Source organism: Beta vulgaris, chromosome 7 (assembly GCF_026745355.1).
Source record: "Beta vulgaris subsp. vulgaris cultivar EL10 chromosome 7, EL10.2, whole genome shotgun sequence".
Lineage (NCBI taxonomy): Eukaryota > Viridiplantae > Streptophyta > Magnoliopsida > Caryophyllales > Amaranthaceae > Beta > Beta vulgaris.
In genome coordinates, this window is record NC_079208.1 from 8,468,922 (window position 1) to 8,489,662 (window position 20,741).

Consider the following 20,741-nt stretch of genomic DNA (forward strand, 5'->3'; position numbering starts at 1 on the left):
GAGTAGAATATGATTTCTATATGCATTAAATATATTTTCAGAAGGTTTATAAATTTTTATAAATGCTGGAATTTCAGAAAGTTTGTATTTTAAAGGATTTTAATGATTTTTAATCACTAGAATAGTTGTACTATACTAGGGATTAAAAATAATGAAAGTTTAATACATAAAAACGATTTTAACAACGTTTAAAAGGGTTTGGTACGTTTTTAAGTTGCTGGAAATTTTTAGTTCAAGTATTTACTTTGTTATTTTATTTTTCTAGGCGGAGAATTCATAGTAGGGGACTTTTAGAGCATAAAAGTGGCCTACCGTTGCGTTTACACAAGGTACGTACATAGTCTACGTGCTATATGGTTTAGAAACATGCCTTAGGGATGTTTTTATTTATTAGTATCATGTATAGGACCTTGTTGTTCATATATATGATTTACTGAAATTGCTTTACATGTTACTTGCCTGTGTGCTACATGTGAACTAAGAATATGTATGAGTATGACCGTTTGTATGGAAGTTTGATGCAAGCAGATAAGTTCAGTTTTGGTATTAATTCGTGAGTGAATTAATGTAATAAGTTGGAATCATGTGTTACATAGATTCTTGGAGATTATTTATTTATCTTATAAGAACCGTGGATCTTATTTGGTAAGTATGGATTATACCTATATAAAGGTACGGATTTCTGTTGGCTAGGTTCAACAAAGGATAAAAAGAAATAAAAGGAGTCTTGATTGATAAGTTGTGAACACTTGTTAATCCAAAGATAAAAAGAATTTTGTTATGATTATGTGATTGTGAATTGTGTGTTATTTGGTTGTTGTGGTGTCAACACAATATTAAAATGAATGCAACGTAAAGTGAAACGAGAATAGGTTATAGACTTTAGACTGGTGCACGTCTAGAGTTGGACATAAGGGTTGGGGTTATGGTGAGCGTGCCATAACTTTTCTAGGAATGGGTTGATCACCATCCCTTTTTATTCAAAGGTTCCTCGATATCGCAGGTCACTCTGAAATGCGGAGTCGCGCCCCCATATCATTTTTATTGGCAGGACAACTCGTCCAATAATTATTCCATTAAAGTAATAAAAAGTTGGGTTAAGTTTAGTTCAGTAAAAGTTGTCGGTAGAGTTTGTTACTTATGTTATTATTTATTCCTGCAAGTTATGTTTGTAGTATCATGTTTAGATTATTTATGTCTGATATGTAGTACTCAGCTTTGCTGATTACGTGCTTGTCTGTGTTTGTGATCATGGCTTTGCCTATTGATCCTGTGGTGATCCTTCGGGGGAGCAGAGTCAAGACAGCATTGACATTACAGGTTCGAAGATGCATACCATTGGGGAATCTGGAATGGAGAGGCTTTTGTGATATTAGTATTATTTAAGTTGTTTTCGTAGGAACATCTTTACTTAGGTTTGAGGTTTATTTAGTGGTGTGTTTAAGTTTGACATTGTCATTTGGTTTCATAAATTTAATAAAGTTGATTTCTGTTTTAATAAGTTTTCCGCTGCAAAATTTTGAGTAAGCCGAAACGTTATCACACGGGCGATAATGCCTGAGTAATTCTCTAGATTTGTTATAAAAGTATTTTCTAGAAAGAGAGAATTATCGGGGTGTTACACACTCCCTCTGCTTTTATTTATTTGCTACATTTTACAAAAAAGGTTGTTTTTTTTTATTTGCTACATTTCCTTATTAGGAGACTTGGCCCACCAAAAAGTAATAGTATTATATTTGTTTCCCCTCTTTTTCCACTAAAAAAACTATTTTTTTCCTTTTTCCCACCCTATTTAATGCTAAAGGGGTCAAAAAGTACACTAAAAAAATGAAAATGACATCTCCTAAATTCTTGGGTAAACCAAAATGTAGCAAATAAATAAAAGCGGAGGGAGTATACATTATTTATATTGTCTTTTATAGCATTATCCAACTTTAACATTTCATTTATTGTAAATTACTAAAGACCCTTTAAAATGTGAATGTCTCATTGCTCCAAAAGGAAAGACCTCTAATTGTGAATTGTGATACTATCCCCAACTTTGGACTAGATTAAACTATAAAGATTTCCCCCAAAAAAAAGTTGCAAAATTTTCCAAAAAAGAAAATACTCCAAAACCAGTCCCTCACCAGTGACTGATGACCGATTCGTTTTGATACCCGAAAAAAAACTCAAAAAGAAGCTATAAAAAGCAAAGATTTGCCACCAAACAAACTGCTAACTTTTCATTGTTGTCTATTGAGAGAAAAGAGAAATGGATAGATTTGCAGAGTTAAAAGAGACAGTTGAGAAGATAGAGTTATTCGATGCACATGCCCACAACATCGTGGCCATTGATTCATCTTTTCCTTTCATCAGATGTTTTTCTGAAGCTCATGGTCATGCATTAGAATTTGCTCCTCACTCTCTCTCCTTCAAGGTATTTTTTTTTATACTTTTACTACCATTTTTTCTCATTCCATTGCTAACTTAGGTCACTAGATTATACTACTGAAATATTCTCTGCTTTCGAGAGTTGTTCCTACTTTAACCAATTTTTGTGCTACAAACAAAAGTTCCAAATAAAAGGAATAAAAAGAAAGGGAGGGATTATATGTTAACCATTAATGCGTCCCTTTCAATTTAATCAATACATTTACATTTTTCACATATGCCAATTCAAAACCTTGAGGACCTATATTTTTATTTGTAAAAATTATAAAAAAGTACATATTAATAAAATATATGTTATGATAAATCTAACAAGATCCCACCTGACTATATATTCATCCACGTATAAATCACAAATGATGGTCAAAGTGAAATTTGTGAATAGTGTAAAATGTCAAAGTGTGTAGATTAAATTGAAACGGAGGGAGTACATATAAGTGTTAACTGTTAAAAGTTGAGCTTGGTAAAAATGGAGGAGTTGTTATTTTTTTTTTTTTTTTGTTCTTTTTACTTTCAGTGGATAATGATTTATTTTCCATTGTCGATGCATTTTTCCTTATCTTTTGGTGCAGGGTTGGACTCTTGGCCCATATTGACATAGACATGATAGATTTAAGCGCTATTCTTTTGAGTACAGTTTCGTTATAGTTCAACTCAATTCATTCCAATTAAGTTCAACTACTTACTATTTACTACTTACTAATCACAGTTTTGCTCCAGCTTAGCTTATTTTAGATTAAATTCAGCCCAAAAAAATGGCCTTAACTTAGGCTTTTTTTTTTTCGACTTATTTTCAGTTTTAGTTTAGTTTTTCTTTTCAATTCAGTTTCTCTCGATTAAGTTAATTTCATTTCAGTTCGGTTTATTTTACCCCAAAATAACGAGGCCTTAATCACTTTGTTCCCTTTTTGAAGTTCTTAATTGGAATTTTTTATATATAGTAGAAAAGTTAAATTAGGAATATCTTGGTTTTTTACTATTATATTAATTTTTTTTTACTGTTTTCTAGGTTCCTAATATAATGAGACGCTAAACATTATCCTCTTTTACTATTTTTAATGACTGAAATGGTGAAAGTTTATTTTTGGCTCTCTTTAACATTACTCCATCCTATTTTATAGTAGTATTCAGTAGTTTTTGTTCAATCTATATCATAAGACAACACATGGGAGACACCAAAAAATAGAAAAAGGAAAAAAAGGTTGATTATATGTTTTAATTAAACAAGAAAACGAGATAATTGTATCTCTATATTTTTATAATAATTTATATGCTTTTGCACGCGTCGCGTGCATATAAGACTAGTATGATAATAATATAATGACTCTTGTTTCCCTTGATGACTAATATAAGTACATCATATTATAAAATTTATACAATTAAATTTATTTTCTTACAATATTTTTTCAGAATTTTTTTTGTAAAATATTTTGCCAAGATGGTCAAAATTCTATCTCGAATATTGTACATACCTTATCAAAACAACGGAGGGGGATACTAGTTTTGGAAATACTAAATGGAGTACTAACTCTTGTTAAAATACCAATGTGGGTGTTTCAATTGACACGTCCCTCAAAATTGCCACCTTGAACAGTCTGGGACTGCTTTGTTAACCCATCTCCGAGATGGGTGGTTTCAGTATGCTAATAATGATATAGCGGTGTTAAACACTACTAATACTGTAATACATATTAATCAAAAGATTAATTTTATGAAACTCTAAAGTTAAGTTTTACAGATGTTTGTGCCAACTAATTATTGGTCATGTGTTTTTTTTCACCCTTGAAATGACATTTTTTTAAAAGAAACATTATAGTGATTGGCTTACATGGAATTACTAGTTCATGATATATCATGGAATTACATTATAGGGTTGTTGCTGGTTTAGGTAGTACATGGATTATGGATGATTATGTGATATTTGTGATTTGTTTGTGTACAGAGAGCATGAGCAGAAGATTTTGATTTGATAAGTTAACTAAAAAGGACCACATTTCCCAAACAAAGGACCAAACTCAGATTATCACGCAATCTGTTTCTTTTAATGCACCCTCTATGCTAATAAATGGTCTACTACCTAGTAACAATAGTAGGTGACTTAAGAGTTAAGTGTATATACTACATAATATATGCAACCAATTTATAGAGGAAGCCTATATCAAAAGGGAAAATGTTGCTGTAAGAGGAAAGTTGCCAAGAAAATCTGTACACCCAGATTGTGATTTTTATAACTAATATATCATGAACGGTCATCTTAACGTAATACCACTATTATTTGGCCATAGGCATTTGTGCTAAGCTAGCCGGGTTTGGCCTTGTTATTGACTAAGAAATTGCAGCTATTTTAACGGATACTACTATTTTTCGTGACAAGGGAATGTAACATAATTCCCTAATCTCCCTGCGGATTGCGATCCGAAAATAGCGAATTATGGTCGGTTTTGGCCTATTTTTAGCCCATTTTGGGCGAACCACGAACTAAAAAAGCGATTATATAGCGAATTATGTTACACCATACAAACATAGTTGTCGAGGACGGCATCGGTTTTTTCTGAAACTCTGCAGCAACAAAAAGAAATCATCATGTACCTTTATGAATGCCTCCTTCTTTTCATCCTCCGAAAACTATGTGCCACGTGGATGGTTGCAAGTATTCTGAAACAAGGAAGTAACTCAACTGTGAAACCAGGCTCGGCTACTGCACTCTTGCAACGAATAGATAGATATGCTAGGTATCTAAACCAAAACGGAGTGGCCTTGTCATTTGATGCGCATAGTGTTGATACATGTAACATGTATGATGATACAGCACACCTATAATAACAATATCATAGGGATAAACTAGATTTTTAATCTTTCTGTTTCTTTTTGATGATCTTCATTTAGTCTCAACATTTATCATAAGCCTGTTATGATGATATTGATTCTTGAATCTTATCATGTCATGTTGCATCTTCGATTCGATTTAAAAGGAAAAATGATTGTTTAAGCATGCTACAACACTTGCTGATGGAAGTTTTACTTCTTTGACAGAGAGGGGTGAGGGAAATTGCTGAACTCTATGGGTGCAAATCATCTTTGCATAGTATTGAAGATTATCGGAGACACTCTGGAATAGAATCTATTAGCTCAACTTGTTTTGGCTCTGCAAGGATGTCTGGACTGCTTATTGATGATGGTCTTGATTTTGATAAGAAGTACGACATAGAGTGGCATAAGGATTATGTGCCTTTTGTTGGTCGAATTTTAAGAATTGAGCACTTGGCAGGAAAGATTCTGGACGAAGTAAGAACATTATGGCTCTTAGTTTATTTTAGCATATCTGTTTGGGTAATTATTAATGATGAGAGATTGATATTTATACCTTACTACCGTTTGAGTCATATCGTAGGATTTTCCAGATGGAGCTCCATGGACGCTGAACAAGTTTACGGAAGTTTTTGTTAGAAAATTGACGTCATATCCTTTGACATTTTATATACTATTCCTTTTTACCTTTTTACCTTATGCTTAACATAGAAATTATCTTGAGGCAAGATGAATAAGCCTTATTTTCTTCCTGAGTACGGGCTCCCTAACCTTTTCTCCACATTAGCGACTACAGTGGTTGGACTGAAAAGTATAGCTGCATATCGTGGTGGTCTTGAGATTGATCCATATGTTAGCAAACAGGAGGCTGAAAATGGTCTTTCTGAAGTTTTAAGTGGTCCGTGAGGTTTGAGTGATGTCATTTGGTTATGACTTCCATAGTTCCTTGTATACTTACTTCTTTATCTGTGTTCTATCTTCCAGCTGGGAAGCCTGTCCGCATTGCAAATAAGAAGTTGATCGACTATATCTTTATTCGTAGTTTAGAGGTTGCTCTGGAATTTGACTTGCCAATGCAGATACATACAGGGTAAACAAATTTTTAGAAGTCATTTTCTCTAGGTTGTCTAAGAAAGAAAATTTTTAGATGTCTTGAAGTGCTCGAAGTTTGACTTACATCACATCGAATGTCTTTTGTCTAATTTTAGAGCTGATGCTTGCTTTGGTCTGTGTTGTCTGATATCTATTTTTTCTTAAGACACTCTTTAGTTGTTCTGAATTGTTACTTCTTACATTACATTGTTGACATTTGGTATCGGCCTTAGGTTTGGAGACAAAGATCAGGATTTGAGGACATCGAACCCGCTTCATCTTCGAAAGGTACTTGAAGACACAAGATTTTCCAAGTGTCGTCTTGTTCTCTTACATGCTTCCTACCCATTTTCAAAGGAGGCATCATACTTGGCATGCGTCTATTCCCAGGTATTATCTGGAACATTGAACTCGTCATTTATCTATGTCTTAGCTCAATCCTACAAGCGTTAGCTAAAGTCTCTCTTGATTTGCTAGGTCTACCTTGACTTTGGTTTGGGACTGCTCTTACTTAGCAACAATGGGATGAAATCCACAGTCAAAGATCTACTGGAACTGGCCCCTACGAAAAAGGTGTGTCTTTCTGGGGACAATGTGCTATACAACTGAACACATGTAAACATGAAACTTATTATTTCAGCTATTTTATTTTTTATCATTTGTTATATGCTTTAGAGCTTGGAGTTTTCTGTGGCATTGCTAAAAAGAAAATGTTGTGCTGAAACACCCAAAATTAGGATCTATATTATTATTTGTCTGTTTAACATAGAAGGCAATATTTTGTCGGATTAATTCCACTGGCACTTTTCCATTTGTTGGGATATCCTAGTGAAGAATTTTGTCGCTGTCCTTTCAAATTGTGGTCTTTTCCATACTTCAGTCTACTCAGTACTTTCTTTCTTTTCTCGATAATATTCTACTAAGTATTTTCTTACTGCTAGAATTAACTACTTTATCATCCAAAAAATTCTTTGATGAAATTATTAACTACAGCTTACATAACTACTCCCAATTATATCTAGACACTAGCTTCCTTTGAGTAAAGACCATTTAGGATATATTAGTAGTTAGGATATTAATTATCTTAGGGAAATATTATCTTATGATTTATTTCAGATAAATATTAAGAATAATATATCTTCTGGAGATGGTTTCCGGATAGGAGTTTCTATTGACTCCTATATCTATTGTAGTTATTATTCATTTTAGTTACTGCTCCTTAATTTTAGCAACCACTTTAAACATTATTTGAAAATCTGATTTAATTAAGGAAAATGATATATGTAGTCTTTAGGGCTATGTATAAGGTGCTTAAAATGGAAATAAAATATTGAATCAAGCATTTATTACCTCAGTTGATGTGAAAATGTGTCTTGAATTATTAAACTGTTTCCATTTAAAGAAATGTATTTAATGCTTATATGTAGCCCTAAGGGCTACATATAACATTACCCTTTAATTAAAAACATTTTAATTATTAAATCTGAATTAAATCATTTTAATAAAAATATTATCTTTAAATTTTTTCCGTAAAACCGAATAATATTTTTATTATCTTTTGAAAAATAAAATCTTTTCCTTAAATCAGATTTTTCCTTAAATAAAACGGTTACCTATAATCCAGGCAGACAGACAAGTTCTTTAACAACATTCATTATACGTATTATAAATCTAGGTTTTTTGTTTTCCAAAAACTGAAAAGATAAAATTAAATTAATTAAAATCAGATTCCCGAAGAAACCGATTTTATTAAAAACTTATCTTTTATTTTAAAACTAAAACTTATCTTTTATTTTAAAACTAAAACTTATCTTTTATTTTAAAACTAAAACTTACTTAAAACAACTAATGCACATTATTTATAAATATTTAACCACGTAGAGATTTATTAAGAAATAAACTCTAAATAAATTCTTATCGATTAAGATAATAATATGCATCAGATTTATTGACTCTTAAATACTTTTGACTTTAAGTTCCACGAGTTCCTTTGACCTTACGAGTTCCTTTAGACCTTGTTCCATTACCTTTCACGTTTCTATATACTTACATGAAGTTATATTGCTGCTCCCACTCAGGAACTGCTCCAGAACTTCATATTCAATGTTCCTTCCTTTTAAGAACTCTTTTATGAACTTCACTTGTTGGAAAACCTTCACTTGTTGGAAAACCTTCATGATGTGATATATTCAACCTTTGATGACTTGTTTCATGTTAATGTAATATGCACATCTCAAACACACATGTTAGTTAGATAATCATCATTCATTTACAATCATCAAAACACTACATGACTCAACAATTGGACACCTTAATAAAATCATATTGTTTCTCTCTTCTCATAAACTTGTCATGGTATCAAGAGCCAATTGAGATCTTGGGTCAAAACTCTAAATATTGTTCTCTCCTGCCGGTGGGTTAGAATTTTAAACCCACCGGCCGGATATATTCTCATAAAGTTGAGATTTTTTTCCTACTGATGGATAGGGTTTCATGAGGTTTTATTTTAGCCCACCACCGTTGCGATCAAACATAAAATTGAAAAACAGACGATTCAAAGAGAGGTCTTGAATCGCGGGAGAGAAACCGAAGAAAAGTGATAGAAAGAGAATGATGTTTCCATGGATTGATATATATGTGATAAGAGGTTCGAAAAGAATGGCGTCCCTCGTATACTTAATGGGTTCGAAAAGAATGGCGTTCCCGTTTTTCTGAAATATTTGGTGAGATCGAAAAGAATGACGTTCCCGTTTTGCTGAAATATTTGGTGAGATCGAAAAGAATGGCGTTTTCATCAAGAAAAAAAAATAAATTTATTTGCAGATTCGAAAAGAATGGCGTCCCTGTTTGATTGACGATTGATGGATTCGAAAAGATTGACGTTTCATCTTCAAGAAAAATAAAATTACGGGTTCAAGAAGAATGGCGTTCCCGATTTATTGAAATATTTGGTGAGTTCGAAAAGAATTGACGTTCTCATCAAAAAGAAGAAAAAATTTGGTGGGTTCGAAAAGAATGGCGTTTCCAAAAATATATCTATTTAATTTGATTTGACTTAATTTTTTTGTTTCTCCAATCGCAATGTTCGTATTATTGCCGTTGCGATTGCGGGAGGGTGTTAGAGATATATTAGGATACTAAAGATATGATAAATATCTTTAGGATATATTAGTAGTTAGGATATTAATTATCTTAGGGAAATATTATCTTATGATTTATTTCAGATAAATATTAAGGATAATTTATCTTCTGGAGATGGTTTCCGGATAGGAGTTTCTATGTACTCCTATATATATTGTAGTCATCGTTCATTATTGGACACCTTAATAAAATTATATTGTTTCTCTCTTCTTATAAACTTGTCACTTTCGCTCTGAAGTATTAGATTGGATTATTTTCCCTATGTATGCTTGTATTTACTGCTTAATTTCTTATGTTGGGGTCAATCGTCTGCAGGTGATGTTCAGCACCGATGGCTCTGCATTTCCTGAAGCATTCTACTTAGGTCTGTTCCTGTTTGTTATATTAGACCCATGTATCTAGATTGAAATTTCAAGGTAGTTCTTACTAGTTATGCTGTAAACTTTACAATAAATATCAATAGATCAATTTAAAAAGAATAAAGTACACAGGATCCAATGAATTCTCATATGCACCAGAGTACCAGACTGCACCACTAAATTATGAACCAGAGTTCTAAGTCTATGAAAACATTGCTAACACCATAACTTTCAACTCTATGGTCTGTTTCCGGATATTCTCCACTCAACCCCACAAAATTCGACTTTTTAAGATAATGTAGACCATTGTATCCTTCCTAACCATGCCTCATATGCAATTAGGTAATCAAAGTTCAGGTTGCACAGACATCCTGATATGCCAGTAAACTGCTTTGGGAGAGAGGAGTCTGAGCAGGGAGACACTATTTCTTGTTGTATATTTAAGTTACTTGCAAATATCCTGGTTCTCTTGATTTAGTTTCTACACCTAGTTCAATTACCCTTCAATTCTTTCCAAATTGCATTCACAAACAATGCAAGTATACAAGAACTCTGTCTGTCTTTTATCTTGAGTTTGCTATTTTTCTTTATGTTATGTATGTCCAATTTAACATCCAGTTCATGTAGTTTCTTCCCGGTATTGATCTTTCTAGAAAGTAGTCGCATTATCATCAATACCATTTTGAGAAAGAATAAACAACCTTTTAGGACATAGTGAATAAAATTATGACACCTCCTTCTGTCATGGGAGCAACATTAATCATATAAATATGAATCTTATTCAGAAGTATGCATAATATCTATATTAGCATTTTGAGTTTCCTGTGGTTGTGGTTGTGGTTGTTTGGTACATAAAGAAACTAATTTATTGATATGGAGTATTGGTCACTTCATTGTTCTAGTCACTTCTGTTTTCTTATCAACTTTAAGGCATTAGCAGATAGATGAGCTAGAAGATTTAGTTTCTAGTTTCAACTACTCATGGCCATCTATGTTGCTTCTTAAGCTAACTAGTGACGAGATGCAAAATGTGGTTCTCTTAATATTTTCTTTTTTTCTTTTTTTGAGAATGGTAATTGAATTTATTAGAGAAACACTTCTAAGATTGGTGAGGAAGCGAGGAGCCACCTAAGAAAACTACAGTTGCAGCCATATGAAAAAGGAAGAAGGGCCATGGCCCTACAATGGGACATATCATTGGACTACTTGGACTTGGCTCAGAGATCTGGTTTCGGAAGCAATTCCAATTACTCTAAATTATTGAATGTAAACATTTTCTGTAGAATCTCATTCTCAAAACGTTTCCATCTAAAGCAGTGAACATGTGATTCCCTTCTTCGATGTTGCTTTGCACGAGCAAACTCTCATTGATTTGTAGACTAAAAGCTTTGTAGTCTGCATTAAAATTTGAAGAATCATTTGACACGACATCTGAGTTTTAGTGGAGACCATAAAGTCTAGAATTTTGCTACAACAGTATTATGGGAATTCATCCGTCATGCACACCGTACAGGTGCATAGGAGCTGCATAGTTGTGTCTTTTCTATGGTAATGGGGTTTCAAGTAACACAAATATGTAGTTTAGCCATTGCTCAATTGATGTTTGCATAAGAAAGTCCTCATAAAACCCCTTTGCAACTTTACAGGTGCCCGGAGAGCACGTGAAGTTATCTTTTCAGTTTTACGTGATTCTTGCACTGATGGGGATCTTTCAATTCCTGAAGCATTGGAAGCAGCTAAGGACCTGTTTGCTCAAAATGCTATTAAGTTTTACAAGATCAAGTTGAGTGCTGAATCGGACTTAAAAAAAGCCATATCTAAGAAGTTTGAGATTGGAGATCTTGTGCCACAAAGTAATATTACTTTAGTCCGTATAATCTGGGTCGACACTTCAGGGCAGTGCAGATGTCGAGTAAGTTCTTTTAGAAAGTAATTTTCTAATTTCTATAATCAATTCTTGAATTCGGGCTGTTGCTCAGCATTCTTGCTATTAAATAACTTGTCATGTATGTATCCTATGAATACACTGTTGTTCACAAGTAGCTGGAAGTTCATGCTTAGCTTGATAAAGCCTGAAAGGGGATGTGGTTATGTTATAGAAGGCTCTCAGTGTTGGATAAAATTTACCAGTACAGTATTCTTTTCCTGATTCCTTCAACTAATAAGTGTCACTCAGAAGTTCGAAACTTCGAGCTTTTTCTTATATGTCCTAGGAAATATTCTGGTTGAATCTTCTTTCCCGTGGCTGACAGGTAAAATAATCTACCATTTCATCTTTTGACCAATGAGTTATTTCCCTAATTATCAGGGGCTTGCTTAGATGTACTAAAAATCTTTTTATTTTTAGCTTTTGGAATGGATTTATTAGGTAAATAATGTTAGAACTCTGGTAGCCTAAAAAATTCCTGAATAAACTGTGGCTACCTCTCACACATACGAGTGCCACGATCACATTCTTATTTATAGATATATCATATATAGATATTCCTGCCTTGAGAACTTTGTGTGTAAATTGAAAATAGAAAGTCCATGTAAAGAAAGAAAGTGATAGTCTCTGATAATTATGTCTATTTTTCTTTTAATTTTGCTGCCATCGCTTTTCCAGTTTTCCCTTTGATTAGATGTCAATCACTGTTTTCATTGACCCATGTCCTGTACTTTTTTCTTGCTGAAAACTGTAGTTGATCTACCTTTTAGATATACTTATACTTGTTTTTCTATTATTTCTTGTGTATCATCCTGGGTTTCCTGCTTGTATTTTTATGCTCAAATATCTGTTGAGTGTTGATACTATTTCTGTACTAATTTCAGCTGCATGTTGTTCAAATTTGGAATTTCCTGAACTTTATCATTCAGGACTAAAGTATTTACTGATCTGATATCTTGTTACTGAGAGTGGCTATTGTACATACTTTTTAAGAAGAAAAACTGAAAAGGAGCATTTCTAAGGAATGATTGTGTTATAAAAGGTTGTTTTCTCTCGTAGTGTTAATTATCAGACTTAAGCATGAGGAAATTTTTTTAGGCAAAAATTGTAGAGGATTTATAATGTCATGCTTTATATAGATTTCATGTTTGACACACTTCTATATGTAGCACTAGATTAACTAGTTCTGGTGAATGTTATAGAAGTCTATATTTCTTATACATTTTATAAGCAAAGCTTTTATCCCTTGTACTTTTTGACATCTGAGTTTTTCTATCACCCGTATTCTGGTACTTTGCTCCTAATTTTGTTTCACTCTTTTCTTCATCCCTCGTGTCTTATTCTCCCATTAATCTCTCTAAAGCGCTCCTTTTCCCTTCACGATCTCTAATCCTTTTCACAATCTTGACAATTGTGGTAAAGAAGTTTATAATCCTTCATTCATTTATTGTAAAGAAGTTTATAATCCTTCATTCATTTATTGATTTAAATCCACTCTCTGTCAAGAAAATGAACAATATTATGGTATTCTTGTTACTATTTGTTGTTGTTTCTAATGTATTCATAATGTTTTTAGGCTGTTCCTCTGAAACGCTTCCATGAAGTTGTCAAGAAAAATGGTGTTGGTTTAACTTTTGCATGCATGGGAATGACCTCGTTTATGGACGGTCCAGCTGCTGAGTCTAACTTAACAGGAACAGGCGAGATCAGACTTATTCCTGACCTATCAACCCTTAGGACAATCCCATGGTAACTATATTCAGTAGCACTTAGATAATCTTCTCCCCCCCCCCCCCCCCCTCCATAACTCACTCTCCCCTCCATTTAGTCTATTTTTTTACCCCACACACTTTCTGTGGTCATTTACTGTGTTGCGTACTGTCTTTTTGCTGTTGATTCTGTAGCTTTGAAAAGAAAGGGAAGAGTTTATGATTTAATTAATGAGTTAAATTTTAGTTGGCATGTATAATGTATGATGAGTCTCTAAATTGGTCTTCAGATGAATCTTTTCATGAGCCTGAGCTCTATAGCTGTTTTAGTGCATGTCAATGCACTGTGTAGAGCTCTAGATTTTGTTTATGATTTATGTTGATTACTGAAATTTTCTGTATGTAATATTTGCTTCTACATTATTTATCACTGTATTACATATCTGGAGAGCCAGAAAGAGGAGGAGCTGGGATATGTTTTATTCATAAAATTTGCAGCAGATGTCAATTACATGAATGAGTATTGTAGTGTAGGGTAAAATCTGTCTATTCTGTAGTTCATCATTCTCCTAGGCTTCATGCTAGACTTTACTGCTTAAGATGTTTTGGAAGATTTCTTAAATCATTAAAATCATTTCTTTGTTTCCAAGAGTTTCCAGAGTAGATCATTTTTGTTCCTTTTCTAGGTGTTCTTTTGAGAGATGTTCTTTGTTCATTCATTTGTTATAGTCCATTGGATACATATATGCAACTTTGCTTCCTTGTCAGGATAAAAGGTGAAGAGATGGTTTTATCTGACATGTATCTCAAGCCTGGTGAACCCTGGGAATATTGTCCAAGGGAGGCATTGAGGAGGGTTGCAAAAGTTCTGAAAGAAGAATTTAATATGGTGTGTTTTTGAATTTAATATGGTGTATTTTTATATATTGCCGTAAATTGTTGGAATTTGGCTCTAGCTCATTCTCTCTCTCAAGGCCTTACATTGCATGTTTAGGAAATGAATGCAGGCTTTGAGAATGAATTTTATCTCCTGAGACCTGTTACAAGGTTATTACATAAATTCTTCTGTTCTTCTTCTTCATTTCTCTTTCATTTTTGTTTTGAGTTCCAAATTATCGACTAATGGAAAAATTGTCTAGGGATGGAAGAGAAGAATGGGCCCCATTTGATTTATCCCCATACTGTTCAACTTCATCATTTGATGCAGCTTCTGCCATCCTTCAAGAGATGTTTGCTGCACTGCAGTCTCTAGATATTACACTGGAGCAGGTTTGTAGTGAATATCATCCAAGTATTTGTTATCTCAAACACATATAGTGGATCAAAATTGCATGATTGGAATTTGGAAGCGTGACTTCTTTTCCCTTTTTTCTGTTTTTTTTCGTTTTGGTGTATATTCTTATTACTTATCTACATCGATATGTTGGGTTATCTGAAACGACATCAAATGTATTTATTTTCTTTACAAGCTTAGACTTTAATAGAAGTTGATAGCTAATAAATTTGGTACATGTATAATATCGTCCTGGGTTGGGTGCTTGACGTCGCTACCGAATTCTCTTGATCTTGACGTCAAGCACCCATCCTCAATTTTCTAAAGTTGCCTTCTCTTTTCTACTGTTTTTAAGGTCTATTTTCATCTCTTACATTATTCTGATTGCTTCTTACGTAAAATGCTAAAGGTACATGCAGAATCTGGGAAAGGCCAATTTGAGATGGCACTGGGACACACTCTTTGCACCCGTGCTGCTGATAATTTGGTTTTCACCCGTGAAGTTATCAGGGGTGTTGCTAGGAAACACGGATTGCTGGCAACTTTTGCACCAAAGTAAGTATCATGTCTGAGGTCTTGAAATAACATGATAATTGATAGCTACATCTCGACCAGAACTGTATATGTCACCCTATTATGAAGCTTTAAGTCCTCATGCTAGTGTTCACTTTTTGAAGCCTTTTCCTATGCTAACTTGTAACTTGCAGAAGGAATAATCTTTTATTTGTTGTCATTGTCAATATTGTTGCTGTTGTCAAAATTATACTGCTTACTAAATCTGTGGCTTTTGGCTTGTTCTTGGAGTTGCTGTTACCTGGGCTTCTTAATTTACACCTAAAAGGAGTCCTTATCTGGGCTTATTTTTCCTCCTCTGAACTTATTGGGATATATATAAGTTGGGATCCGATGAACTATTCATACAAAATGGATTGAATCCATTGATAAGTTTTGAAGAGTTTGCATAGCTAATCCTTTAATCCTCCCATCAAATAAGTGGAAGATTCACTAATTTGTGAAATAATGCCGTCAGAAAAAGTTCCTGCTTTGGTTGAATTCAATCAAAAATACCACTTTCAATTGAATCAGGAATTTAAATCCCTGTGTGCTCTATCTTTGTAGGATTTGCACCTGTTGCTTATCTAAAAGCCTTCCGAGGCCGCCTCAAAGTATCCAAGTTGAGAGAGAGAGATTGGACAAAATGAACTTGGGTAGCTCTTATCTGAGCTTGTTGACCTTTATTCTAAACTTGTTTTTCCTATCTAAAAAATCTTGACCTTAAACTAAACTTATTCTTCCTGAAATGTATGCTACGTTTTTAAGGTGAAAAGAACGACACTTTAATTCCAACCATCAATCATTAGCTTGTTACTAGAATGGTTAACTAGATACGTGATGTATGTGTAGTTTTGGAAGCCTTGTTATGGTTCCATTTTCTTCACCTCTTTGTCGAGAGGGTGTGATAGGGATTAAGGCTAGGCACAACATTATACATCATCTAAGTGCTTTTTTTTTTTTTAATTTGCATTACCTTGGAGCCAAAAAAGATTGGGTAAAATGGTCGGGTTTGGGTGGATATCACATTATGCTGAAAATATTTTTAAAAAATTTGTAATAGTGTAATCACATAATATGATGGGTGAAATTGAGTCGAGATTGGGTTCAGGTTTTTCTTAGTAACATAAGCTGTTTAAGTTCGAGTTATTAGCTTAGGTCAGAGATTGCCACCTCTAATTTATGTCCATTGGACTATAAAAAAGATGGGAAAAGTAGACCCCATTTAGATACTTCATATGATATATGACTTGTCTGAAGCGAACTGCCTCCCCTCCTTTCAATTGACGTTCAGGATTAGCAGATGAAGCAGTAAACAAAACACACATCTGAACACATTTGATCCTCCTGTGTTTGAAGATCATGTACAGCATCAGTATTTTCCGACCCATGGGTTTAGAAACCTGTAACCAAGGGCACGCTTCATAGTAAACATCTACTACGAGTAACGATTCCTGGGTTCTTATGACTTATTCTAAAACTGAATCAGACTAGACAAGAGTCACAAAACCAGATCATGTGTCCTTTATATCAGAATACGTAACTTCAACAATATACAATGAAAGGAAGACAAAAAAAAACCTTATAGTACAATAAAATTATGCTTATTATTCCTATAGCATATGAATTATTTTAATTAGTTGAGGAAACTGATGATATAATAGCAATCACCAAAATTATAACAAAGTCTATTCATACTCATAATCACAATCATATGAGACCGGACTAGCTCACGAGACCAGAATAGGTATATAAACCAGATGAGATATATACCTTATTTTAGGGGATGAAACATAGCCTAAGTTGATCAAGAACAAACACTCATGGGTCTCAAACATGTTGCCACAACGATAGCAAGAGTTTTTATTATCTTATCTTTAGTTTATAGAAGGCCAGCCAGCTGATATGTTCTAGCTATTGTTTTTTATCATTCTCTTCGAAAGTATTGTGAACATTTTTGTTTGCTATCTTGGTGACAAGTGACAACCTCTTCTTTTTTTTATCTGCTTCTCCCTAGGTATGCATTAGATGACATCGGGTCTGGATCCCATGTGCATTTAAGTTTGTGGGAGAATGGGGTAAATGTTTTCACAGGAGCTGCTGGATCTAGTCATGGAATGTCCAAAGTTGGTGAGGAGTTTATGGCTGGAGTTCTATTTCATCTTCCGGCCATTTTGGCATTTACTGCTCCAAATCCAAATAGGTAATCTTCTATCTTATGTCTGACGCAGATGGATTCTCTCAAGATGTCGAAGTCTGAGCTTTATATATTACTTGTTACATAAATTAGCTTGCGAGCATGACCCGAAGTCATGATCGTGCACCCCTTGCAGCCATTACATGTTACAATAGCTGGCATTCGTACCCAAAGTAATGATCAACTCAATTTAAGTGCATGCTATTCTCACTGTAAATTAATTAGCTCCTAGAGAACTTAATATTTATTATAACTTATGTGCCTGTCCACCAGTGTTGCTCCTTATCCTGGTCGATGTAGCAAAAGGCTTGCAGTTGACCTCTCAAATTATTAACATGAAGCCTATACAGATGGTAATATCTAATTTGCATCTTTTTGTTGAATTATCTATATGCAGCTATGATCGCATACAACCGGATACTTGGAGTGGAGCATATCGTTGCTGGGGGAAAGAGAACAGGGAAGCTCCTTTGAGAACTGCGTGTCCACCTGGGGTTGCAGATGGTCTTGTAAGCAACTTTGAAATTAAATCATTTGATGGATGTGCAAATCCCTACCTGGGTTTGGCTTCTGTAATTGCTGCAGGAATTGATGGCTTACGGCAACACCTTACTCTGCCTCTTCCTGTTGGTAAGACTACAGAAATATATATAGCATGTGCACACGAAATTTAAATTTTCAGTTTCAAGTATAAATATAGTTTGTGAGAAATTTAGAATTCAGAGTTCCTTATTGTATGTTAACCAACATGCAAAGAACGGTAGCTCGAAAAAGGGTTTGAAAAGGGTGTAATTTAATTTGTCAGAAATCAAGTTCTTGTTTACTATGCAATATGAGTATTTTCTTGTACGTATATTTGTAGGGTCATGAGATGTTTTCAGATGTTAGACATTGTTAATAGACCAAACAAACGAGCGTAACAATTATGATATGCCTTTCTTTTGTTTCTGAGAGGCCTACACTATAGATTATGAGAGAATACACACTATTGTTTTTGAAGGATGTTGTTTTAACTAGAAGAACAACTAAAATAGTTTACATCCCTTGCTACATATTTTAAGAGATTGTCTTAACCAACATTTTGCTTGATACTAATTGTGGTGCAGATTCGAACCCTTCTAGCCTTGATGGTAAACTTGAGAGACTGCCAAAATCACTTGCGGAATCCTTGGATGCTCTTCACAAGGACAACTTCTTTAAAGACTTCCTTGGTGAGAAGCTATTGACGGCTGTAAAGGGAGTTAGGAAGGTAAATTATATACTTGTATACCTAATGCAATATGTCACTATTATAGATTCATGACCTTAAGTTTGAGAATTAGCCTTTGGTAGGGCTGATAGAAGTATAAGTGCATGCTTGGATCAAAGGTAAGGACTTGAGGGGTAATAACTAATAAGATATTACAAAGAATTAAGGGGCTTGGAATCTGCAGTGGGAAGAAATTGTTATTTCTCATTTTGAACTCTAAGGAGACGGTGCGCAATTATTATCTTCATTTGAATGGTACTCCCTGCCCCTTCCATCTCCCTGTTTGATGGATGGATCCCAGTGCCTTCAGCTAAACTTCTGGCATTGGTCATGTCCTGGTAGAGGTTTGCAATTATTTCAACTGGGTTGATTACACTGATTTATCAATACAACTAATAGTCTTATCTGTTATTCCATTGCATTTTACCTTAGTTCTTAGCAATGATAATAAACTTTTACTTGCCAAAAAAAATATGATTAAACTTTTGCGTAAGTTATAAGAATCCCATGAAATGTCTGTGGTGATGAAACTCCATTCTCAGACGCGTTTTCCTAGATAGATTTGCATCACTGCTCAGTGCCACCTTAAAGAGTGATAATGGATAAAAATGATATTCTATGAGATAAGAGATATTTTGTTGTGACAAGAATTATCATGAACATTGACATTAAAATTTCCCTTAAAAAATACGCTAAGAGCATGTTTAAGTCGACATTTTTAGGCTCCAATAGAAACAGAATCAATTACTCAATACTCCCTTTCCTCTTGTTTGGTTCAATCACTTCTCAATCCATTACTATCCCTTGACGATAATGCTGGGCTCTTTCTTAGGTTGTAACAGTCCAATTCTTGGTTTCAATGTCTACCACTCCATTGCTTAAACCAAATACCCAATTTTGTTATCGCCTACTAAACAAGCTGGGAAGTTATGTAGAAATCCTGCCAATTATTTTTCTTAGTGCAAAGCTTGCCCAAAAAGGGGAAAAAAAGCTACTCATGAAATTTGATATCTCATACTTGTACTATTAGCATGTAGTGGTAACTGGTAACTGGTAACTGGTAACTGGTAAGTGCCAAATTGGCAATTTGCAGTATGTTTGAGAATGATTTCTTATTTTGCAGGCTGAAGTAGATTACTACTCACAGAAGATTGACGCATACAAGGATCTGATATACCGGTATTAGGGTGCCTTCACTATATGTCACATGGACGACTAATCTCATTTATACAACATATAGGATCTACCCAGTAGATAATCGTCCCATTGAATTTATGTTCATTGCTGAATTGTACACATAATAATGATATTTAATAAAGTTTATGATCATATTGTCAAATTGTAATCAGTTTACTGGGAACATTTAGTACAACCTTTACACGGAATGAAAAAGAAATCAAGGCCTTATTTCGTTTGAATATTGCTTCGTTACTATTAGTTTGTTTCCTTTCCCCAGTTTTCTAGCTGTAAACTATTCCAAAATCCAAACTCATTAATTGTAAATTCTCCTTGATTCCAAAATTCAAGCACCAAACTGGCTAATCTACTCTCGACCAATCTTGACGAACATTTCACACATTATCCCACCCCGCTCCCTACAACTACCCACTCCTTATCTACAATCAGCCACCTACCACCCTCACGGCCTCACCGCCTACCATCTTCATTGCCTAACACCATCAATAGCCACCACAATCTTCACATCTCAACCTGACACTCCTAGAACCACCATTTTGTACACACATTAGCACATACACCGAGAAAAGCACATACGACTACCAAAATTCCGCCATCAGCTACCACCCTGTTGAGATATTCTAAGCATGATTTGTTATGATTTGATATGATTCTATCTAACTTGTATTCCTATCTTTTAGGAAGGTTTTCTATCTTTTGTTGGTGGCTCCCTAATATATTATGGGCATGTATTTCACACGTTAGAATCATAATAACAAACGTGTGAAATACATGCCCATAATATATTAGGGAGCCACCAACAAAAGA

At 34.1% G+C, this 20,741-nt stretch overlaps 1 protein-coding gene across 1 annotated transcript; it reads left to right on the plus strand.

The window, feature by feature from the left end:
* The first annotated feature begins 1,996 nt into the window (after nt 1-1,996).
* On the plus strand, nt 1,997-20,155 carry LOC104898601 (protein fluG). The gene is made up of 18 exons (XM_057396111.1): nt 1,997-2,419; nt 5,464-5,715; nt 5,822-5,888; nt 6,020-6,136; nt 6,223-6,328; nt 6,564-6,720; nt 6,808-6,903; nt 9,787-9,835; nt 11,477-11,742; nt 13,334-13,506; nt 14,235-14,355; nt 14,461-14,513; nt 14,606-14,735; nt 15,149-15,294; nt 17,309-17,494; nt 17,886-18,118; nt 18,595-18,737; nt 19,861-20,155. The coding sequence occupies exons 1-18, from the start codon at nt 2,255-2,257 to the stop codon at nt 19,921-19,923; spliced, it is 2,523 nt and encodes an 840-aa protein (XP_057252094.1). The 5' UTR covers nt 1,997-2,254; the 3' UTR covers nt 19,924-20,155.
* The last annotated feature ends 586 nt before the right edge of the window (nt 20,156-20,741 follow it).